Below are 26,000 nucleotides of genomic sequence, written 5' to 3' on the forward strand. Positions count from 1 at the left end.
TGCGTTTAATAATGGACTCAGACCTTAGAAATGTTTGATAGACTTCCAATGCACGTGACAAACAATGTATACTATGATTTGGTTTATGTTTGACAATGTTTGATAGTGTATTTCATGTCCAATTGTTGTCATGGATAGATCTAACGATCTTCCTTGCATCTCAAATAAAAGGATAGCGTAACACACGCATCAGTCCTAGATACACCGAATAATATCATCGGTTGGCGTTTTCATCATCGCGAAAAAGAGCACCGATCGTTATTTAGAGTAACGAGGTTCGCGTCACGGTTCCTACACGGCGTTGTGCGTTGCAGGAACCTCTGAATGCAGAGTCAATCGTAATTAAGGTAAGTGAACTTGGACGTGCGCTTTCATCGGTGTACAGACTTTCGGAAATGTCAATTCGTAGCCCGAGGGATTAAGCATCGATCGAATTAGACTCCCGGTAGAAATTTCCCTGATTCGCGGAGGCGACGATTGACCCTCGCTTAGAAACGTCACAAGGCGATCAATTTACCATCAGTAAATTTGATAGAAATTGTATTGTAAATTGTAGATTGCAATCGAGGTAAGCGACAATCATTAACATCGTCGGAAGAATTCATATTTCAAACGTTCGCAATACTTTTTGCGCGCGTCAACGACGAAGAAATCATTTCCCATGTAAAAAAATATAAAAAAAAATCTATTGAAACCGTCAATCCAACAGAATTCTCTCTGTACACTCGTCGGTTATTGAAAATTCGTTTCATTGTAAAGCGTATTTCGAGCGATCGCCAAAGGGGAAATTTTCCAACCCCTATCTCGACCTCGTATGAAAACGATCTGCGATCGATCGATTACGATTTTTATTTTAAACACGATTTCGAACCGTATTTTCGAAATTCCACGAGATTGGCTTCGGTTCAGCATAGATATAAGAGTTCTTGTCGAAAAGAATTGTTTTTGGAAATTCACCGCGTTACAATTTTTGCTCAACTAAAAACTGATTAACTTTTGTCTGTCAAACTATCGGAAGTGGTTAGAAACTCGTGGCTACTGTCGCCTGCCACACCCTGAATATTACATAACATGGATTTCCCCTTTCTTTCACCCCCACCCTTTCTTCCTTTTACACGTAAAATAAAACTTTGTAAGTTTGTTCTAAAAAAAAAGAAAATTTGAGCAAATGAGTTTAACGCGTCGGTATTTTAATTTTAATTATGTGTCACGGTACTATAAAATGGCTCGTAATTCCGTAATAAGAACGTTGTAATGGTAATAATAATTAACATGTTAATTAAAACGTCATTATAATATGCGGAAAAGTATCGCAAAGGGTGAACAGAAATGGTATTCGCACTTTTGTGAAACCAAGCCGCGTTAGTCGCAAACGGTCGACCCCGTTATTTGCATCGCTGCTTATTAACTTTTTCCTTTGAAAAGCCGAGGAACGATTTTCCCCCCGTATTTTTGTTGCAGCTTTGTCGAAGAGGATGGCGTAGGGGGGATAGAGGGGGTTAGGGAAGAATCCCTAAGGCGATTTCCAGTGTTTTCACGAACAGATATCAAGCACAAAGGCGGTAAGAGGAAAGGTCTTGCAGAAAATCAACTCTCGTTCGACTAGCCAGCGGAAATATTGGCTCGTTTAAGTACAACTTTCGATGGAATTACGGAGTGAGCTGCGGGCTTTGAGAAAAGAGAATTCCAATAATCATTCATCTTTCGTTGACAGAATCACCTTTGTCGGCCCGCCCTTTGACAATTAATCGCTGATTAATGATACCTCGAGGCAGCGTCAGGAAATATTCAAATATTGTTTATGAGCGTTAAACTACGAAGTCAAATGGATTTTACAGCGTAACAATGTTCTCATTACAAGGTAACGTTAAAGATGGTAGAAGGTTGACAGGGTAAACGGAAAGAAAAATTCGTCCCGAAAATAAAAATAAAAAGTAGATAGGGGATTGAATGGGGTAGGAAAATGAATTTTATCAGTAATTTCCGCATCAACCCCCAAAGATACAATGGTAGGGAGCGGGGATATTTCATCGAGCAATTTAATCGATATGATGAATGTCATTTTAACTTCTTTAACGGCGCAGAGATTGAATTAGGTGGGTCGAGCACAGTATCAATGCCTAACGGTGCGTTTACGTGATAAATGATAACGTTCTTTAGGCGGGCGTCGTTCCCTTAGCGACGGTTGCCCCGTGACTTTACGAGGATCTCCAATATCGTGTCCCCCTGGCGTAATATCGTTCCTTATGAGCCATATTTTATCGGGAAATAATGGAAAGTACGTAGGTAAGTCCGTGTACTTAATGTCGATATTTGAACGCCTCGGTTCCTCGATTGCCGCCAAGATTTAAGACTCGCCCTTCCTTGCGTGAGAAATTCCTTCCCCAGACTGTCGATACGAGTCTTTATTATGTACACGGTGCTCCAGAAACAAATGCCTAATTCTCCAACGTATAAGAAATTTTTTAATTATTTTTACAGACCACCGATTTATTTCTAGAAAGAGAGACAGTGACAATAGTCTTTGGACTTCCACCATTGTGGGCAACAGTCGCACGATTTAGGATGTTCTAAGGGCGCTAAGCCCGAAGTAGGGTTCGAATGTTCGAAATTCCCTCTGAAATGCTAATTTGGAGAGCCATAATTAATGGCAGATTCATAATGCTTCCAGGTACGTTGGCCACGGTTGGGCGCGGCCATTCGTTAAAGCATAAGAGATTGCATTATGCGGTGACTTATGATCTAACAACCATTTCTCATTCTTGTAAAACCTCAAAGTACTCTTAAATAATACATAACAAATTCAAGACTCTTCCTGAAAAAGGTCCCTAAGGTTAAACCTCTGTACCATTAAAAAATCTGATTTGTAATAGTTAAAAACAAGACGATAGAGTGAATTCTTGGCAAGTCAGTCAAGATACACCTGGAGCGTCTACCTATGAACATCAAACGCTAATCTCTGATTCAGATCCAAAGACCAGCTGTCCCCCAGCTACGTTGTCCGAAGGGATTTCGAGCGTACCGAAAGGGCGAACAGTAAAGTTTCTCGATCACAGACCGCGTTAACAGCTCCCCAGTTTGTCCGGGTCACCGTCCACGTACAGAATCCCCTCCCATCTTATCGTAATGTGACTTCCGAGCATCGCCCGGCAGCTTAGAGTGAACTTACAAGAGGCGTAACGGTCCGGCTGTTTGCAGCCGTCGAGGATTTTCGATTGTACTTACAGGTACGAATTCTCTTGATCCCAAGAAACTATCTCCGTTACGACGAAGTGGCCGGAAGTGAGCGCGGAGGTGGTCGCCCTGCCGGAGGATACATTCGTAATAGCGACAACATGCCTCCAGTGGCTGTCGTTCTCCTGCCTTTGCGGCAGAATCGTCAGGAACGAATTCCCGTCGTCGCTGAACAACGGCGGCTCGAACTGCTCGACCCATCCGTGTTCCTCGAAGTAAGGCGGTGCCTGGAAAAGATGAATATTTCATTTCCTACCCCCTCGGGAACGTAATCCTTCCTCAGCGAAAAATTGTACGCCGCGGCGCGAAACCGACTCTACGAATCCTCCGTCTATGAGGCATTACGTCCGCGTTTGATAAAGTACTTTCTATTTTTACTTCGATACCGCTCGCCCAATTCGACCAAAAACCACCCTCTTTCATTTCTGGGACTAATTCGGACAGCGGGAAAGCGAAATTTTTGATTATATTACGAGTATAGTAGCTTGGAACTGTAATCAGACTGATTGGTGGAAGATTACGGTAGATGATTCGTAAATTGAACGTTCCTATTCCTCCCAACTGAGGGGGGAGGGGTAACAAAAATGATTGTGATTCTCAGCCAAGAAATTGATACTCTTGATTTTCGTCTTATTTTAGCCTTTAGAATCTCCCATTAAAATTATTTTCTTCTGGCCGAACACCCTGTATATCGCATCTAGAATTTTTGTTTCATTTATTTCGATCGTTATAATCTTTTAAATGTCAGATTAATTTTAAATGTGCGAGTGTGAGATTAAAATATTTTCATTCGGGAATAATAATTGTCCTCCTCGTCGTGAAGAGAGCACTCGCGTAATCGGACTATCGCGCGTCGAGCTGAAGTATTTTGTGTTTGGGCATCATACTGTGGCAATCCACGCGACATAGAAACCGGAATCCGTCAAATTAAAAAATTTTTAACCTCGGTCCTTGAGTCCTCGAACTATTTACGCCCACTTCAGTATCAACTTGGGAACGCGAACGCTTTGATAGAGGCCTCCAGCTCGATTTAAAAACAAGTTTTTTTTAATCGGAATCCCCCGCTGAAAGTTTTCACCCCAAAATACTCGTGCCAATTAAAACTATTGAAAAAGCTCTATTAACTCTAGAAAAACCACAAGTCGTCGCGTTAAACACCGAGAATAACTTCTGCACGAGCTATCCAAATTAACACGCTGCACGAAATAATTAATATCGTTGCAGAGGCACGCCAAGTTTCAAATCTCTAGCTATCCCGCTGTCTTTTATATTACATTCGAAACTCTATTCGAGAAATAATATTAATAATCCCAAATTTAAAATTCCACTATCACTTCGCGGTATCCTTTGCGTGAAACTCTGAAAATTGCCGGAAAAGCGACGGTCTCAAATAAGTATTATCCCCATAATCCGCGTCACTCTGGCAGAAAATAACTCGTGAAAAGATATCCACGGTTGGAAGACACTAAACACCCCGCAAAATTCCCAGCGACTCGGCGTCTAATTAAAGAAGAATCCCGTGTTTTACGGGACGATAAAGGGGTTCTTAAATTTTAACGAAAACCGTTCTCGTTCGTCGTCGGGGCAAAAAATCTGCCAGGCTCGCCAAAATCTCCTTGGCTTGAGACTTATCGGGCCATCTTGTCAAAGCTAGGAATTAGTTGGTTCTTTGGAAAGAGTTCTCAGAGGTGGGGGTGGTATACGTACGGAGGTGCAATTCGGTACAGGACCGTCGACGTAACAGAAATGGAAGTACGCCTTGTTCTGCACACGGTTCATCCAGGTCGCGTAGACGAGATTGTCCGTCGGAAAAGCGACGGCAGATAAAATCCGCTCCGTGGAGGATAACTCGACTGGATGTTCGATTTCAGTTAAGCTCGTGTTACCTTGGACCACCTTGTTTAAGTCGACGTAGAACAGCTTCACCGTGGGATTGGTTGTCCCGCTCTGAAACAGAATACACGTACGGCCGCGTTAGTCGCGATCGATGTCGTTACCTTGATTAATAACGTCGATCCGTTCGTATTTCGCGCCTACGTTCGCGCGACGCCATTAGACGAATTCGCAAATGGCGCCCGGCGTGGCATTCAGCCGCTACTCTCTGCGGAAAACGTCTCACCGCTCGTCTATAACTCGGAACATTCGGTAAAGGCGCCCGGTTCTCCTTTGACAATATTTTTCGAGCGGGAAAAAGTTTCGTGGAAACGCAAATACGCGGAAGGATTCTCGACCGTGGATTTACGTCTCCGAGAAATTCGAAAAATTCGACGTTGCTCGCGTTTTCGTAAAGTTTCACCCATAAAAAAATGTTCACCGCGTCTCGTGGCGGACGATAAAATTCAAAAACGAATCGACGACTGATCGTCGATCGACCAGGAACGCGTTAAATTTCAACTCCACGCTCATTATCCCCAAGTAATTCGCAAATTCGAATTTAGTTTTCTATCCGCGAAGTTAGTCGAAATTTTCAGGTTGATCTTGTAGCTTCTCGCATTAATTCGGAGCTAGTTCCATGAAATGCTAATTAGTTGTTCCGTCAACGTTTTGCACATGTTTGAGATACTTCGATGAACTCTGGGTTCCAAGATTCTCAAAATAACTTCGTATCGCTCCGTGTGGAAAGACCGAAACAAATATCTCCTGCTCGATCGCGCGGAACTATTCGATAGAAAAATCGCTTAGTTTGTCGGGGGGAAGGCCCGCTTTGGTGCCCACTCCACCCCATCCTCTTTAAACTCGAGTCGCGGATAGATTTCCGGCGGAGACCGGAACTAATTACCATGGTAGTAATTAAATTTTGATATGACGTTCTGATTAAATTCTCGTCCGCGTTCGCTGAACGCAGTTGAATTGTGGAATGCAGAATTTATGTTCTTCGTCCTTTAATATCGCTACGACAGAACAAACGTTTCACTTACCAGTGACATAATCGCGATTTGTACTAGGTGTCCAGTTAGGAATCAACCGTTTACCTTTTCGAAAACCAAAAAACCACAAGAGGTAACCATCGGTATCCATGGAGCGATTCTGCTCAAAATTTAATTAGATCTCGAGACAAGAATGTGGAACTCATATTCAAAGTTTCATTGAAATTCATTCGGTTGTTCAGACGTATTAAGAGTCCAACGAATGTATAGTTCGGTCGAGCGAAAGTAAGACTCGGTGGTCCGTCGGTGGGTTAGGTCTATACACGACAGAAGTTGAGCTATATGGTATCGTTAATCTAAGAAAGTACAGTACTTTTGTAGTACTATCTAATCTAAAACCTGAAGTCTGTATTTATTTAAAGAAGACTGATTTGTATTGGTTACAAGATTTGAATTTCGTCATTTTTTTCGTGGATAACAAAGAAATTCGTTCCATTGAGATTTTAAGAGAGCAATATTTCCCCTCCAGAGGACCATATTGTGGTTTACCGCAAATCAACAGGACTACGCACTGGAGAGTTGAAAAATGTATAGGGAACGACGGCGGAATAAAAGCTGGAAGAAAAATGGTTCTGAAACTTTTCGCAAAAAGAGGATACTTTACATCGGATAGCGCGCAAAAAAAGAAATAAAAAAAAACGAAAAAATGCACATCGCTACTGGAAAAAAGCAGCGGCACGTAAAAAAATCGAACCTCGTGTAGAACGTTCGGGGTGGAACGACTCGATGCGTTCAGAATTTATTATGGGGGAAGATCTCGAACGAGACCGACGTTTTTGAAATATTTAAAGCGCGAAACCGTGGAATCGTGAACGCTTCAGACGGTGACTTTTGAGAACATAAAATGCTCAGACAGAATGGAGATTTAAAAATTTACGATCAAAACGTTGAATCCCGGAAATATAAAATTTCCCTAAATTATTACAATTCGTGGTTCACCCTGGCACGAAATTTTTACAACCACGATCTTCCGTAAGCGATTTAAATCGTGGTATTGTAATCTGTGAATGTTGAATGGCACTTTATAACGAACGAGACATTTGTAATTAATTTTCATACAATTTCGAAATTCAAAATGTACACAAGTTTGGTGATATTATTAATGTTACCATCGTTGTAAGGGCGGGTATATATAATTGAATAATTTGTAAATATAATATCAGATATACCTAACAATGATTTCACATATGTTTATAATTTGATCTCACAGTATAGAAATTCTAAAATAATTTCGACTACCGAAGATATAATTAATTTGTAATTATATATGTCGTTTCCATTAATTATCCTAAACGAAACTAGCAGATTGGAATATTATATTGAAAAATAATGTCAAGCATTTGCAAAGCAACAATGAACAAACGAGCAGAGAGAATAATATTTCCCGAATCATATTCGACCGTTCTAATGTGACGTAACGTTCGCCAATGCAGAGATGGCGGAAGTATTGACGAGAAACTGTGTCCTCGCTATTGTATTGGGAAAACCGGAAATTCTGTCGCCCCTGATACCGTCCAGGACCTCGGATCGTTCGTTGCGTGTTCGTCAGACCGGTCCTTCGCCACCTCGCCTCGATTCCCTTTTTCTCTCTGTCCCTTTCACGGTGATACCTCTGTGATCTTTAAATGGAACCTTTGCTCCATAGATCTCGAATTCGTGACGAGTATCAAAGCGAGCCACTTTGACCATAGGAAAATGAGTTTTCGCGAGCACGCGTTGATGAAGGACTAAAAAGATGAGTGAAGGATGTCCGGCGAACAAATCATCATTCTGCAACGTGACTATCACACGTTTTTAATTTATATGCTATCGTTAAAAAATATACAGTTAATGAAAATTTAAATTTCAATCTCTGTCGAATCGAAGCATCTTCTAAGGTCGACGTCAAATATTTTGGCTGCTCGAGATCACTTCAATAGTAATAATATTTAGTTCTTGCTTTAAATTACTAAATTTGTAAGGAAATCTCCACAGCAGAAGATTCTATTTAGATAGTTGAGGTAGATTGACAGAGTAACTGGATAGTATAGTGAGATCTCTTAGGTATTCCTCACACTTGAATCGCGGGTTCTGCGCACATTTTAGTTTCTTATCTGTTAGAGAATTCCTAACGTGAATTCTATTTAGATAATTAGGGTAGATAGGGCAGAGTAGCTCGATGTTATAGTGGAATCTGTGCTATCGTCTTGATCGCCGAAAATATTTGACAGGCAACGCAGTTTCTAATATTAAAATACACGATCCTGTTTAAATACATAAATCTAGCTGGAGAGAATAACAACGTCTACTACTGAATTATCTTGAGCGGCCAAAATAGTTTGCGCTCGCTTCACTTTCGATACTAAATATCTACTGGAAAACAGATACATTTCTTTCGTCCAAGAAATCGTCTTCCTTTCGCGACGCAATTTTCTATAAAAGCCAAAAGGTTCTCTATTCCGGGGGATACATCCATCAAACAATATTTTATTCAGAGTAGATGCAACTCGGAACATATTCCGAGATTGGCAGAATAAATAAGACTCGGTGCATTTCTTGAGAATGGAAATAATTTAGCATATTCGTGTAATATTTCTTCAAACCATATCGTTAATATCGTTCTTGTCATTCTTCTATCATCTATCCACTCTTTGAATACCAGTTATATTCTTCCCTAGTATAATCTGCTCTTCGATATCACAAACAATCCTCATCGTCACCACAATCATCGAACAACAGGGTTGAAATTCACACGTCGAACCAATTTTTATAAAAGAGGGATGAGAGCGCGTGCTGTCCTTTCCAATGGCAAAGAGTCCTCGACTTCAGCTCGCAGCTCTACTGAACGCGAAAGGAAAATATTAACCGCGATGTCCACGTCACCCCATTAAAGGGGAACAACCAAAAATGTACATGGTCGAGATCCACTTAATCAATTTCAATTCAGTTTTCGTCAAATAAATTCTGAGCCCCAGAACTCCGGGTTCATTTTGACCCGTGCAAACTATTTCTTTCAGAGTTCTGAAGTTTTGATTTTTAGTAAATAACTTTACCAACAAATTCGATCAGAATTAAATGAATGAATGGATCGTGTAGCAACACCGGAAAATTTGATATTGAAAAGATTATTCACTATTACGTTCTGGGTGTAAGCAATTAATAATTAATCTATCGATTCGATTAACGTTAGTTTATTAATACCATAATATCGATACCATTAATGCATAGTAACACTAATACCATGGTAATGCGAAATTAAACCATGCATATTCAGTTTCGTACACTAACTACCCGAAGATCAATATATTGACATTAACACGGGACTGCCAATGCGACGACAACTAATGAAGTGCTACTAATAACGTACAATCAATACTATTCGTGGCAATATTTAAATTATCGCTTTCCTTATTCCCAAACCGACCGTGGACGCCAATCAACTGCGGCAATATTATTTGCGGTCAAGCTGCGATAATTATCATAATTTTATGAAGTCCCTACCATCCAACGCACTCGCGATATCACCTAAAACGTCAAATATTCACCGTCATAGCAACGCTGAAGAGCGGTCAGGCTAATTTCAAACGTTTTAAAATTTTATATTGTAACATAAAAATAAAAAACCTTCGAATCTTTTTGCAAACTGTATTACAGAGTGAACCAGAAATTGAAATTCACGAGTCACGGTTTTGCAACGAAAAGCAATGAAGCATTTGACAATATTTCATCGTGTTTTTCGAAATCCGAATAATTTACTGCCCATTCAATCGCACGGTGAAATTTATATTTACTCGTCACGAAATATATATCATTTGATTAGCAAAATGTTTGCTATTGTATAACGAGCGACAAGTAAACAAATTTACTCTTTATTTCTATCCGGGGAGGAATTTTACTCATCCCCAGATGTTCGTCGACTCGGAAATTCCTCTCATTCGCGGACGAATTTCCTCGGTCGAAAGCGAAGAAATTGGACAAAGTACAAACTGTCCAGGACGTTGTCGTCGTCCTGGCCCTGCGGCCTCCGTGCTAGCAATTTGCGTTGATTCTTCTTTTTTTCGCGTGCCCACCGGCTCGCCCAGCCGGGATAAACGCCCGCGACACGCTAGATTTACTTAGCCCCATCGCATTAAATTCTTTCCGCAGCCATACTCGAACCTCCGATGCACTTTCCATTTACCCTCCTGTCAGCCACGTTAACTCCGAGAACCGGCCGCGTTCATTTTCCGCGTCGACTTTGGCTTCCTTTGACGCCGCTCGTCCAGCCTTTTTCCTAACTTCGTACCCCGCATTAGGAAACGCGAGTTTCGTCTACAAAGGAGGCCACCGAGAGAAGGTTTCGTGGACTTTCGGTTAACAATGGAACTTGAAAATGCTTCTACGTTACGTACCAAAACGGAATTCCTGTCAAATTCCGCCGCGTTATTAGTAGCGGACCATGGCGGGGGCGTTGGAGCGACGTGGGTGGGGATAACCACGCCCAACGACCTTCGGCAATTAATACAATCTACGGTGCATCCAGAGTAGAAGGCCTGAACAGGATTTAGGAGACGATTTTCACACGACAGGGGGTGATTAATTTATTTTGACAAGATTAGTGTGTAGTAATATTCAACGGATCATTAAAAGTGAATGTGACAGGCGTAACAACCATCCTCTATGCATAATACGAGTTTTCAAAATGTCGCCTAATGACCATAGTAGCCAGCTATAAAAAGCGTTGGTTCCAGCGACGGTGTACAGGTCAAAGAGTTTTAATAACGGAATGAGGCGCTTAACACACGACTGGACGATTGTGTAAGTTAAATTGTGTAAGTTAAACCGCGGGGTGGGGGAATTGTTGAAGTTGTAATGAAAAGTTCTCGCTGGCGGGATTAAATAACTTCTAAGTGGCGCCGGCGTAATTTTTGTTCGAGTACCCAAAGCTTGTCACGTATTTCGCCTACAGGCCCCTATTTAAATTACGCGTCCCGAAAACCGGCTCTCGAAACTTTGTTACGAAAAGCACGAAACGGCGGCGTTTCAAAGCGTCAAATGGACCGACTGTTTCCAGTTATCCCGACAGCTTCGCGTGCAGACCGCGGAGGAGATAGGGAAGCGTTTCTGGCCAGCGTGAAACATATGGGTAACACGAGTGGGCGATATTAATTTTTTTCTCTTCCCACGAAATAGCTTCGCGAAAGTGGCCGCGGGACGCTTGCCGAAGGCAAACGACTCCGCCAGCCAGACGTTTGCCAAATTTGAAGTTTTTACGTGCAATTTCGCACCGTGACACGTGTCGACGGAGAGAATATTAATCTCTTTTTGCGGTCATTGTTTCGCGAACACCAGTGTCCAGCGATTTGCCACATAGTTTCTTTTGGCAGGCGAAGGGGGATCGATTTTTTGTCGTAGCTGGCGATGGAACAAGTTGGATCTTGCGTCAAATAAATTACGACTATACGGCGACAGTATCGATAGAAATTTTTTTTATAGTATTGTTAAGTATTTATTACGTCAGTTTCAACTTACCACAGCAACGAAACGATGAATACCGCCCCAAGACGCGGTGAAGCGCGCAGCAACCGCGCGACTGGGACCCGCAGCGCACCGACTACGAAATTTAAAGCGAAAGAACGCCGCGCAGATCGTACGCGCCACTAACGCATGCGTAAACGTCACGCCCGCGATACACGACACTCTTGGCACGATTGCGTCTGAACGGTTGAATGGATTCCAACCAAACTTAATATTTAAGTTTCATATTCCCATCTGAAGACTTCTATAGAGTTTGAGAAAGATCGGTCCATGGATAACGATGGTTTCCTCTTGCAGTTTTCAGGTTTTTCTGATATATATTCTACTATTTCATCGATTTCAAGGAAGCTTACCTTGGGATAATGGATCGAGATCGCGGACGTGTATTGGAACGTCAGACTTCCAGGATAGCCATAAAACGGTATCGTTATGATCGGTGTGTGGGTGTCGTCGAAGTAACCGAAGGCCAGCTTAGTGCCGCTTGGCGAGAACCATAATGCCTTGTTCGAGCCGAACACCTCCTCTGAAACAGAAACAAAGGGCCGTTATCGTGGAACAGCTACAGGTACCTCGTTGTCAACGTTTCGCGTGTGCAGCGAATATAGGAAACTTTGATACTAGCCAGAAACCGTATGTCGATTTCTACGAAACTTCTCAGCTTCTCAGCAAGGTACAACCAACTCTTTCTAACGTAAAAACTTGAATGGATAAGTATTACAATATCGATAATAATGTTCGTTGAAAAGAAATTCCATGGAAGAGGAAATCTTCATCTGAAATTGAGCATCTGATCATTATTATAACAAATTCCGTAAAAAATTCGCACAATACCTTCGTAAGTATATTAATTAGCGCAACAATTTTCAGTTAAAAGTGTTGCATATTTTCCTCCAAAAGGAAAACCAAATATTGCCTATTCTTTCCCAGAGACTCGAGGAAATCTCCTTAAGTATGGTTGAAAATAATTCCGTCGCGGAATACTTTCATCGTTGAATGTCTCCGTCGGAATACTTAATTAGACGGCACTAAAGCAATTTAAATATGGAACCTGCCGCGTATTTCTTTCTCTTATTCCAAACTTCCCTTTTTATCCGCGAACTTCGAGGCGATCGATGGACAATATTTTCTCGCGCTTTCGCAGATTTAAAACGCGGCGATTTATTACAAATATACGACCCGTTACGTACACCTTTTCCACCTGCTATGCAAATGATTTCTTTTCACAAATTTTTCACGATTTATGCCATTCATATACACGTACTGCAACTTGTGAAATTTGGCGAGAAAACGGATAAATAAGAGCCTTAAATATTCGTCGATTTAGTTCCGAATTTAAATGCATATAATGGATTGCATGCTGAATAAATATATTACGAAAATCCTTATTAAAGATTAACTTTTGCTCTGGCATAGAAATTTTTCTTTCCATCGAGGAGTGACCGTCGTATTATTCACAGTTCTAATTATGGTCGTGGGATTTAATTATAAGAGGACATTTCAAATGGACGGATGCAAATAAACGACATATATAAATATTTGAGAATCAACATAAATACCGATAAAAGTAGTCCGTATTCGCACTTTTACGAGCCACTTTATTTCTTATAAACACTTTACGACAACGCGTTCATAAAATTCATACAGTACATTCGAGGGTCAATAAACGTGTCTAGAAAATTTCAAGCGCGTACTTCATACACTTTCCGAGAAAAAAAAAGTCAAAGTTAGCTAAACAATATACTTAATGGGGAATCCCCTTTTAGTTCTTCAAGCGGAAAAGGCGCGAAGGTTTTTAGAAGCCCGTCGCTTAAATTCCAGGGAATCGACATCCGCCAGCCTCCGGCGTGCGTTTCGGCTAAGTGCTTCGCGTCGAACTTTAAACACACTGTTTACGACGCCCAGGAGCGTCCACCGGGCTCTTCTTTCTCGGTTCTTTCCAAGTAAACACTACCCCTTTTGCGAGACAAACCGAGTTCGACGCAACTCCCGCTGGAAACGTGGAAAACGAGAGGTCTTAATCTGAATTACGAACGTCCGTCGCTGCCTCTCTAATTTCGTTACGCCGTTTAATTGAACTTGAACGTCGGAAGTAGCTACAGAAGAGCGAGATAAACTGCGTTTCAACGACGTTGTTACGACCACCATCTTTAGAGGATGATTTTCGAAAACGATACGTGTCTTTGGAATTAGTTTTCCACAGACTGGCTCAATGAACGTCTCTATTGCTGACGAAGATAAGGAGCAATTGCTAGCAGATGTCTGAAAACAAATATTGCTTCCAAAGTCGTTTTTTTAATCGAATAAATGACAATTTAGCTAATGTCTGAGTGTTTCTTCAGATAACTAATATAGCGATTGAATAGCGATCGGTTGAATGCCCTGATTAAACGAAAACAAAGCTGATGCTCGATAGCTTGAAATATTGATTAACCAATTCACTGGTTTAGAACTGATCGGTTTATCTCCGAGTCTCTCAGCTTTCAGTTGATTATCGATAATAAAATAGCCAGAGACTAAATTTTCCAGATCCTAATAAACTTCGATCTATCGAGTCACAAATCCTTCAGATGTTGATCCCGTTGAGCAAATAATTACCAACGCACCAGCTAAACCGGGATTCCTTTCATCGCATCTGGCTGGACAGAAACTGAATCGTCTGATGTATAAATTATTCAAATATAGATGTCGATGAATAAACAAAATTAGTAGCGATTAGATATATTCGAACCATATACGATGTGAAAATCAGCGAATCCTGATATCGCTACGCGATCCGATCTCTGACTAAATAAATTCAGCCAGAAGCGCCTTGTAGTCTTAGCTTTAAGAGGATCAGTACCGTGTTATAGGAACATGAGCCCTTAGGCAGGATGTATAGCTGCGAGCAGACACGCTTCGAACCACCTTTTAAATCACGTAACACGTGTCCTCTGTCTTTCCCATGCTTCGCAGAAATATATGGCTGTTTGCTTTGCATAGAACGTAAGTTTCTTTAAAACAGATTTTTCTTCGCGAAACGAAAATTCAGTAAACATTGTTTCTAAAATGATTTGAGGAAACGAACGAGTTATTAGTTATTCGATTTTCTCGTGTTTTTATTATTTCGCAAAAATTCGAACACTCGGACAACACCCACTTGGTTATAATAGTAAACTAAACACATAAAATGGGGAAATAAAGACGCGAATTTATATGTTTTCTTTGGGTACGTGCAAAGAGAAAATCCTGTAGACTTTTTTAGTGGACGTTCTCTCCCCCTTTCTTTCAAGATATTACACGGTTTATCTTCAGATCCCAATAAAGCTTGGAAAAACGGTGCTCATGGGGTAGTATTTTACAAACCTTTCGAGTTATGAAATTTTTTCAGATCCCAGCTCTTAAGATTCTACTCTTTATTTGCTTTAGATTCTTTCTTGGTTTTCTGATCGCCTAGATTCATTGCTTTCTAACTTTCTAATTTCTGAGCTTTCCATTTTCCTAATTTTCTAAATTACTAATTATCAAATTTCCCCAATTTTCCAGGTATCTAACTTTCTAATATTCTAATCTCTTAATCTTCCAGTCCCTTAACAATCGAATTTTCCAGTTTCCCAATTTTCTAGATGTCTCAGTTCTATAATTTTCTAATCGCTGGTTTCAAGAAGCCAAACGGAGTCTTCGCGATACGTTTTGGCGCGAAACAGGAAGACTCCAATTGCGGCTGCTCTTCTTCGAGACGTTTCATCGACAAGCATCCCGCGAGCAAGGTAATTCCCGCCACGAAAATCCAAAGCGCTCGCGACTTATTTACCCTCCGATAAATAGACTGCGAAAGGAGAGCAATTTCCTTTGCGACTACGTTATCGTTTTGTACTGCATTTTAACGTCAAAGAAACTCGCTTTCCTGCAGAGCTGCAGACGTGTGTAATAACCGTTGCTGACGCCGTGGGGAGGGGCTGAATCCAACCAGCGTTTCCTATTCTGCATCGCACTGTACTTGAAATTTTTATATCCCTACAAACTTTGTAGAATTTAAAATCTTATCTTATTTCCTTCGCTCTTTAGGGGATTATTTCCTATAAAATATTTTAATTTAAAGAGAATTTCAATTCCTCGCTCAACATCCACAGTGCCCCGTTTTAAACGATTTATTTATTTCGTTCGTTTATTAAAGCACACAAGTAAAACTGAGAATGCTCTGGAACAGTGTCTTTTGTAAAACACTGGTCAGCGTTATTTCCAAGCCTGTTTCAAATAATTCCCACCGGGATTCGTTACACGAAGAATGCACGAGAGGGAGACTTTCCTTTCATTCCAGCGTCCCTGGAAAAGAAGATGGCCCGCGGCGCAGCAGGACGTAAATACCGGGCGTTCGAAGAGGGCGCCACTAGAAGAAGGGTTGCACAGGAGGGTGGAGGGGGGAGGGGTGGCTTGGCATATTTCGCGAACGCCAGGCCCTGGGCGGACCATGCAGAGGGTAAATTTTCCTTCGACCTCGGGAACCTCGCGAGGAGAACCGGAAGAGGAAAAGTCGCCAACGAGAGACGGGGATGAAGAGGGTACGAGGAGAGGATGCAGGACGAGAACGAGTCCGGAGGTCTGCAAACACAAAAAAAAAAGGGACGAAAAAGAACGGGTGGACTGGTCGGGGAGGGGGGGATGAAATGGCGAGGTGCACAAAGACACGACACTGCGTTGCGCAGCTTGCTGGACGTGACGAGGGAGAGAAATATCCCGAGGGTGAAATTCACCGTGGGACAGGTCCGAGGGAGGGCGAAGGTGAGGGTGGCGTCGCCAAGGAGAAGAAAATCTCGAGAACGACGAATTCCCTTTACGTTCGGCTAATTATTTATCCGGGAGATCGTCGATGTCGCTCCGGAATTATTTATACCAGAAGTCGACCCGCCCCCCCGACCGGCGGGCTGCGGTTAAGGGGGTGGTTTCAGGAGGAATCGGAACATCGATGAGTACTCTGGCGCGTACAACCCTTCCGTCCCTTCCCCCAACGGGCTGAACGGATTTTTGGAGTGCGCGGAAGACAAAGGATCCCTGCCTTTGTAGGTGTACACAGACGCTCTGCTACGCCTGTTAGACACTTCGAGTCACGGAAACACACTTTTAACTCCCAAGCGTGTCTTCTTGCGCGCTCAAACACACCGTTTCGATGCGGAGACACGACTCGAACGTCTGAACATTTTCCTCTACCTAACCGGATACTACGGCTACTGTAAACCAACCTCGACAACGCTGCTGTTTCGGATGTTTCAACTCAAATCTGAGTTGCCAAATGGGGTCAGTAAAATGTTATGGCATTTTACGTGTTTTCTAACTCGATGATAAATTTTATTTTATTTTTTAATGGTACATAAATTGTTGCTAGTATAGAGATTTTCCGTTAATTCTTGGAAACACTTTTCGAGTAACGAATAGCTCTGGAGGTGGCTGCATTTGTAGATTAAAATGGGTCACCCTGTATATGCACTCAGACTTGACCTACTGCACAGAGCCATAAAGATTGCACCTGAGTGATGTTTACGATCTGGGAGAAATATATCTTGTCGCCTCCAAAATGCATTTTTCTGATAGTAACGTTACAAATCATTATTTTACGCGATATGAAATACCGTCTACCATCACCTTCCGAATATTCAAAGATATTCGGTTAAAATTCTAAACTCTAGAGGCACGTTTTGAAGTTCTAATGATCTAATGAAGTTTTGACGCCGTAGAATAATCTCTAACGATCTAACAATGTCGGCCTCGGAGATAGTTAGACTATTCCAAGCTGATACTTGCAGCGAAACTTGGTACATTCATCAGAGGCTGTGTCGATTAATTGCGGAAGATTGGAAATTACATGCTTGGGTCTCGCGATGTACTGTCAACATTCATCTATATATCTAGGCACTTCAAGACTTCCGTTTGGTACTTCAAGTTCCGAAGACACGTTTTCAACTCCAAGACATGCTTTCTTGGCACTCGAAGGTGTCTTTCTGATACTCCAACTGACGCAGAACCATTTTGAAAATTCCAAAGATATCGCTTCGAATCTCAAGAACTTTTCCCTTACTTGAAACGAGATTCTATTTAGTTTGTTCTTTTATCGGAATAAATAGGGACTCTCCAACATTTATTTCAAGAATATTTTCTAGAATTTTTTCGGATAACGAATAATCAAAAATCTATAATAGATCATCTATATACATGAACAGATTTTACTAAAAATCTTCGTATTCGCATTCAAAAAATTGTGTAAAAAGAGATCCAAGCGTATATAGTTTAAAATTACATTTTAAAGTAAACGTTGCTATATACCTGCGAATGGAGGGACTGGCGGAAGCATTAAACGTGCTCAAACTTCAAAGTACAGATCGCAATCTTGGCAAACGGGCGGTGTTCCGAGCGTCCTGTTCGATTTCCCGTGGACAATTGTAAATCTGTTTCGCAAAATTCCAGCCGCCGCGCGGAAATTATTCCCGTTGCAAATCGTTAGCCCAGAAATCGCATAATAATTCGCGCCGCGGTGCGACGTTCCCGCCGGAACCGCGCTTCCGGGGCTGCCGTATTTCCGGGTCACGATTCCGGGACGGCAGAGCATCGTCGATCGTCGACGAAAGTGTTCGAAATACTCGCCCTGTCGCTCGCAAGTTTCGCCTCGTTTGTTAATGAGATGCAAACTTCGAAATTCCATGGCCATAAAAGTAACGCTTCTTTTTTGCGCGATAACTTTTCGCAACGACGCGCAAACACGTCACTTTCAACCTGGTTCAAACGCGACGCGAATACACCAAAACGAATCGTTCGTTCCTTTTTACTCGAACCCAAACGCTTTCTACCGAAGTAAACGCCAAATTAATTGGCCGCTCAAGACAACTGGCGCGCTGTCCCCTCTCTAGCGCCACTCCCCACTCTTGTCTCTTCGCGCGAACCAATAGGCGTACGGGGGGAGGCGATCCGTCGAGTCTGTCGCGACTGACTCACCACTGAACCTCTGTACGATTAGAAAATCTAATGCTTTTATGATTTAGAGTGTTCATTCCACCCTTTATGGAAATACTTCCTCGTGTAGTCATTGTTATATTGACTTCGAACACACATAAGCTAGAACTTTTAGTCGAACATAATCTACAGAGTGGTGGGTTGGAGCGACCAGTTGATTCTGTGTCACTTGACAATTGAACGCAGATTGGCTGGAAAGTCTATTACTTTTTGGGTCGAGGCTCATTATAATTTAATAGTTTGAACGATCGTAAGAACTGTGACCGCGTAATCGGTGCAGAGCGTTTCGAATTAATGGTAATTGAACTTTGACACGCTGGAAAGTCTATTACTGTCAGGACCTTTATTAAAATTTAACATCTTCGGCGCTCATGATTGGATGCACCAACTTAACAAGTGAACTCTGATCGACTAAAAGTGTTATTGCTAATAAGACCAAGCCTTATGAGAAGTCTTGCTTTTAGATTCCTACCAATTAAATGACTCAGTACTCTTCCGTTATTAACGTTTCAGCTACTCCTGCACCACCACTCTCTCATCTCTTCGTGAATACCTTTCTGCACTCTAGCTTAACTCTGCGTGAGACTGACAGGGTGTTCTAGGTATATGAAAGCTTTGAGAATCCTCGCTAATAAACTAGTGACTCGTTGACTTTTAGCAGTGCAATAACCAAGATGATCAGAGAGACCCGGGTCAAAACGTTTTCGTCACAATTTACGAGATCATTCCTTACAACATTCCTTAACAAATTCGTTCCGTTGCAAGATCCTCGGCCGGGCGCGGGGGCGGGTGACTTCTTCCCGGGAGGAAGGAACGAATTCCCCTCTTTTAAGAGCCTAATGCTAGCAGCACGTGCCGGAATCCACGCCACGTTACTTTATCGAGCCGGATGCGCGCGACTGTTGCGAAAATCTACGGCGGATCGTGCAGGAATGCACGCGAATCCGTCAGGAACGCCTCCCTCGTGGCCTGGATTCCTCCGGATTTTAAAAGTTTGCTTAAACTGAATTACGGGAACGAAAAGGCAACGAGTTCTCCGTTCTTTTTCCCCTCCTTACCCCCGATCTCCTTGTCTCGCCGAGCTATCGCTTTTGTAGCGCGGGAAACCGTTTCGCCCTCTGACTCCGTTGCACTTCTCGATTGTTAACGTCACTATTCTTGTTTCCATACTCGCTGGCTCTATTCGATGGCCGGACTGGACTTCTTTTCTCCCGGAACAAAGGAACCCCGCCGGCGGAAAACCTTAAAGAGACTCGAGTGTAATTTTTTTAACGTCGAAGAATGGCAACGTTCCTAGAAACTCTGACCTGGTGCGTGACCCGTTTCGTCGGAAGTTCTCGCGAACCAAGCGTTTCTGGAAACAACGACGAACCCGATTGATTAACCGGAGCGCAACTTGAAACGATAACGTTTCCGCAAAGAGCTGACCAAAGAACGGGAATCAATCGACGAAGAATCAAAGGATCGATGTCTATTCTAATCTATTGAAAATTTATTCGTTCGGAGGGAACGCTATCGAGCCATCAAAGAGCGATTATTAAACAGGGACGTCTCGCGCGTCACAAAGGATGTTTAAATGAAATTCCCGCGGGTCGAGTAAAAGCTGTTTTACTCGAGCATTACGTCTCCATTACGGTTCGACCCAGTTCGCCCCGTGGGGCTAACGACGGAATTTCTCGAAAGGAAAAAGTTTTGTGGTCGGTGTCGAGGACACTGGGCTTCCGTGCCCTCCATCTCCAATCCCCCCTTGCTCCTTGTCTCTTTGCGTATTTTATGATGTCACAACGCGGAAAGTCTTCAGCACTTTCGGCCACCATTCTTAATTAAAAACTCCACGCTTGGACGCGACTCTCGCGCCGTCGTTATTAAACTTAAAGCGATTCAGCCGCCGCGACGTCGTTGTTCGCGTCGGTTTCACGGCTTCCACCTCGTGTTCCCGCCGAGTTTCGTGTAATTCCTGGTTTTCGCCGAGGAGCACGAAGCCACTTCGTTTTACATTTTAATGCCCCCCCTCCTCCGCCGCCTGTGTCCCTTGATTCGTCGGACCATGATGCTCCTTCGTCAGGCGAATCCTTTCCGAACGAATTTCCTGAGATATTAGCCTGCCGTTTCGCTGTTGGTCGACGTTCATTTGTCATCTCTCTCGGGGATCGTTTAGGGTTGATTTGCACGACCTAAAGCCGCGATCGCACTTGCTCGTATCGCTCTCACTGATCGAAAGGGGCAGACAGATACTGGGAATGTAAAATGTGATATTGTACGGACTTGAGTGCAGCGTAAAGCCACTTTCTCACTTATTCGATTCTTAGAAAGGATGGCCTTAAGCCGCATTCTCACTTCTGACTGCTATTCCAAGCGAACCAAAGAGTTATACCCTTACAATACAAGATACAATATCACTGGCGATGAATAATCACATAAAGCCCCATTCCCACTTATTTGTAGAATTTTAAGCGAACAATCGAGCCGAAAAGTCGTGCAACTTTGACAAGAATTGATATGCCAAAATGTAACAGTACCAACCACTTAGAGAGCGCTTAGACTTCAAATCCGCGCCACATAAAGCCGCATTTCCACTTATAAAACTATAAAACTATATGATATTTCTACCAATTTGCAAACGTGAAGTGGGTCAAGGCTGTAAAATAGTGCTTCGAAAGCAGGAATGTCTCGTCCATCCGGATTTTTATTTAATTCGGATCACTTCACTTTGGAATGCCACGTAAACGCAAAACGCCGTGTCACTCTTTTTGATGCGCTCACACGTAAATTAAAAAAAACTGCAGAGTCGCGATTTCCACGTAGAACGTGGAAATAAATTTCGATCGTCGCTCCGATTCACGGTGTAGTGAATATTCTCGCAATGGAAGCGTTAATAATCTAGGAAAATATTTTAAAAGCACCGGTTTCAAACTGCGACACATGGTTCTTCCGTTGGCAACAATATTTAAACATTGTTCCCCGTAAGTTGAAGCTTCAAAATTAATGTAATCGGCCGAAAATAAAACAATATCCTTACATTTATGCGTCACGGATTCATTTATTGGAAAATAATATCGAACAAAGGGGGACTATTAACATTGAAACAAAGCTTATTATTCGTTGGACAGATTTTCTTTGACCGAAAGACAGATTATTTTAGAACCGACGAGTACTCCCAATTAATAATAATCGCACTGATTCAACTAATGCCTCGCACGGTGCTTGAATGATTGATGATACATGAATGATTATCAATTGTCTCATAATTCGATCGTTAATACATCGCCAGGCCAATACGCGGCAGAAATCCAATTATCTGATTTCCGTTTTTGCGCTGCGATAATTAATGGTCATTCTGATTGACCGACAGTTCTGTTATCCGGCATCGTAATAATGCCTTCGTCGAATGATTTCGTTGACCATTCGCATGTAACGCGTCGATTCGTAATAAACTTTCCTCCCGCAAGATTAAATTTCACAATATGGTAAATTCCCTCGCGGTTCATAATTCTTCTTTTAACGAAATCATTCCACGTATTAAAATTTTTCTTTCAAAGTAATGTCAATTGTCACGATGAAATACAATTTTACCATTTTCTGCTCTTAACTGACGCGATTCCGTATTTAATCGGTTGAAACATTAATAATTTTTCCAATTATTATATTTTTTATGCATATTTCCTTAATCATTCCCCGATTCTCTCATTTTTTAAGGGATAACGCAATACAGATATATCGATTAATATATTTACAAAAAAATTCTGTAAAATATTGTCGCTCGCTCGACTCAGTTGAATATTAAAAAGTTTCCTTCGGCGCGAGAATAAATAATTCGACGATAAAACGTATGTTTCAAGTTTTCCCGCCAAATCCGACACGACCACGTATTTTACGAGTTGAAACGTTATTGATTTTTTAAATTATTCATTTCTCGCGACTCCCGTAATTCTTCGTGCTCCGCCGCACGTAATAATTTCATAACTTCAAAAGTGCCGCTATTTCTGGCTAAATGCGTTGGAAAATGGCGTAAAAGTCGAGGGGGGCTCCTCGTCGTCGGGAGTCGCGTCACAATGGAAGGACTTACGATCGCTGGCAGTCAAAATGGGTAACAGATACGCATCACGGAATATTCATGTTTCAAACTATCGCCGGAGCAAGGGTCGCCGCCGGGGTGAAACTATCACGCGTTGAAGTGAGCTTAGCTGCAACGTTACAACTGTATCGGTTGAATGAACTTGGTCGAACAATACAACATCGCACTGACGTTGACGCTGACTCGGGGTACAAGACATTCGAGCATCGAACGAGTCTGCGAGACACTATGGAAGTTTCGAACGCTTTAATGGTGGCGAAGACTGTAGATTCCGCGAAGTTTCTCGCGATTGCAATTAATTCCACCTGCCGAGATGCCTCGAATCTCTGTTCATCAAGAGTACACGTTGGGGGTACCTGTTACGATGATGGTCGCTAACCCTAGGACCGGATAAGTTATCGGAAAACAAATTTCGGATTTGCATCGAACTCCTATGATTAAATTTAAATGCGACCCAACTAGATGGCGATCAATTCTCTAGGATAGGGCTTGCTTCTGTTAGGCTACTCTATTTGATCGATAATCGATTAACGTTATAATATACTCTTTCTTTTGAGCAATCGCCCCTTCAACGTAGAAACAAGCAGTATTTACTAAAACAAGGCTCGTGTTTGTCCATCTACGGCAGTGAATCTCTGAACTATCGATTCGGCTCCATTATGTGATAACAATAAATATTTATTCTAGATTCTAGTTCGATTCATCGACAACCCATTTGCCAGAACACGAGTCGGATAACAACCTATTTGCTAAGATATGACTCCGGTGTTCGCCGGCGACCCTATTCGCTATGACACGATTTGTTTCCGCTGGATGACGTTCTATTTGCTACACTCCGACTTGTATCCGCTGCGTAACGATCTATTTGCTAAAATACGACTCGCCCCGGGTGCGTGACGACCCATTTCCTAACGTACGACTTACTTCCGTTCCATCACGAGCTGTTTATTAATAATCGATGCGCTTCCATGGTGCCTCTCTACCTGTTCCCTGAACCGAGCTGGATCAACCTCGTTTTAGAGCATACGGGAGATAAGGAAGATCCTGCAGCGCCGGAAATTAATCGAAACATAGTACATAGGTAAACAAATCCACAACAGTACATGTCTACACATCAGTCTCGGCACATCCATCTTCTCTAGAAGGCACATCTCCACTGAGCAAGTAATATATTTACATATTGAGACTGTCGTTTGATAGGTTCGCTGATGCAATGGATCAAGAAGATCACACATGTCCATAGAAACTTCAACAAAGAGGACTCCACATTTGGCCGAGTGGTTTAAATCCTCGCTTAAACAATTTCAATCGTAGCCTTTTAGCAAGGTTAATAGAGGCCTACGTTTGCTGCTTAGGAATGACATTTGTCCACCGAGTCTTCATCCTAGAATCCTCAATGATTTGAGGACATCTCTCAGGACATCCACTTGACAGAGTCAACTAGCAACTTCGAAACGAGAATGATTTTAATTCCAGGCTCCGAGTAGTATAAATAGACGTTTCTTGGGATCGCAAGGAGGTCAACCGACCAAACTCCAGCGTATTCAGTGAACCGGAAGCTCCACCTTCGGAACCGATACACACCCACGGCATTCGCAAATACCCGATCTGACAAATCCAACTCGGTGGTCGATCAGAAGCTATTGGCTAGATCTCCTGCATATATCGGCGAGGTTCGACACCGCGTCCATACGTCGCCGGACCAGATAACGTTTCCGGCGTACACTGCATGCAGGTTAAGTTTCGCGCACGAAAAGTGGCTATTGTGCGGCCGGCCATTCAGTATGCATGCAACGTTTGCGCTGGATATCCAGTGGACGCCGGCCGATAGCGACCCTAGGCATTGCATAAATGTCCGGAAGATGTTATTGACTGCGGGGATATTGCATACGAGGGGAGTGGCAGGCCGGAGTATGACGTCCCTCCGCGGAATCAATGGCGGCGTTCTTTCCTGAACCGATATTTCAACGGGCGAGTTGTATATTCAGTCATTGACCCGTTTGCATTTGTTATTCCTAATTAGTCTCTTCCGGTGCACCCTTTTTCGACTCCGTTCGGTGACTGGTCACCGAGTGGTTGGCCACCGAGCTGATTGCAATCGGTTGCTTTCTCTACATTGGATATTCCCTGAACGTTCCGAGAGTCTCATTATGTTTTGTTGAAAATACGCTGAATCCGGGTTACTGTATGCGCGAGCATTCTTGGTGGCTGGAAGATGGAGCACTGCCACGCTTCTTGCATCAATCTGCGGCGGGGACGAAATCACTGCTGTTTATGTTTCTTCGGTTCGAGCAACTGTCGGCTCCAGTGGGTAGCAGCTGTGCAATTAAAACCTCGTTTACACGGCACTGCTGAGGTCTACCAGTTAATATCCTTTATAAACAACTTTGGAAACGTAGAAGGTTTAGAGTCTTGAGGATTTGATAGAAACAATGCTTAGTTAACCCTGTCGTAGAGATCGAAGGGACCTACGATGAAAGAATCTCACTGACCCTTTAGTTACGAAAGTAGCAAGCGCTGCTGGAGACTCTCTGAGAATCCCAACATTTTTATAGGCTAACTTACAGAAGTAGTCTGGGAGGTGAAGGAACCTCGGTCAACGTTTCTGGTTTATATTAAGGCTTTTAGGAGTCGCTAAGTCAACAGCAATAAAGTTTTTGCTACAGTAATATTGACTTCAGTACAGTTGACCCTCCTTTCCGGACTTGTCGGCTCATCGGCAGAGAAATGGACCATCCTGTCGGGGTAATATTTACCTCCAGAAGTTGGTTTAGGCTTGCAAGATCTTTGTTGCGAAGATCAACAAATCTTTATCTTAGAAGATTGGCAAGCGCTTAGCGGGCTTACGATAGAAAAAAACAGAGTACAAGCTGATGAGTCTCGGAGCAAATGCAATTGAAACAAAGGAAAGAGGAGCAAGACAGTATATAAACAGCACTTTGAGGGGAAAGGAGAGCCCGGGAAGGTGTGAGGATGACAGGAGTAGCACGAGACGTATCGACAACGGACGATGAATACATTTCGTTTTAACGAAAGAGGAGAAACGACACGACGAATTTATAGGAAAAATATCCATAATGGTTTTCCACTCGAGGAAAATGTTTTTCCGTCATTTTCTTGCAATCAAATCGAGTTCAACAGATTCTATTTGACTCGAATGGCGTTTCAGTTACACAGCTGACGGCAACCGGAACCGAGTTGCACGTATCCGTAACGCGAATCGATGCAAATAACGAGGTAATAGTGTGTGCACTATAAGCATTTCACTCGGAGAGTAAGAAGACGTCTTC

General features: G+C 42.5%; 1 protein-coding gene across 5 annotated transcripts in view; it reads right to left on the reverse strand.

Moving 5' to 3' along the window:
* LOC143343479 (venom dipeptidyl peptidase 4) overlaps window positions 1-26,000 on the reverse strand; it is a 199,812-nt gene that overhangs the window by 48,141 nt on the left and 125,671 nt on the right. For all 5 annotated transcript variants that reach the window (XM_076768423.1, XM_076768421.1, XM_076768422.1 and 2 more), the window contains 3 exons: window positions 12,011-12,180; window positions 4,942-5,181; window positions 3,226-3,461 (listed from right to left, as the gene is read on the reverse strand). In XM_076768423.1, the coding sequence (XP_076624538.1) occupies window positions 3,226-3,461; window positions 4,942-5,181; window positions 12,011-12,180 (646 nt within the window). The remainder of the gene's footprint in view (window positions 1-3,225; window positions 3,462-4,941; window positions 5,182-12,010; window positions 12,181-26,000) is intronic.

The sequence above is a fragment of the Colletes latitarsis genome, chromosome 7, assembly GCF_051014445.1.
Source record: "Colletes latitarsis isolate SP2378_abdomen chromosome 7, iyColLati1, whole genome shotgun sequence".
NCBI classification, from domain to species: Eukaryota; Metazoa; Arthropoda; class Insecta; order Hymenoptera; family Colletidae; genus Colletes; species Colletes latitarsis.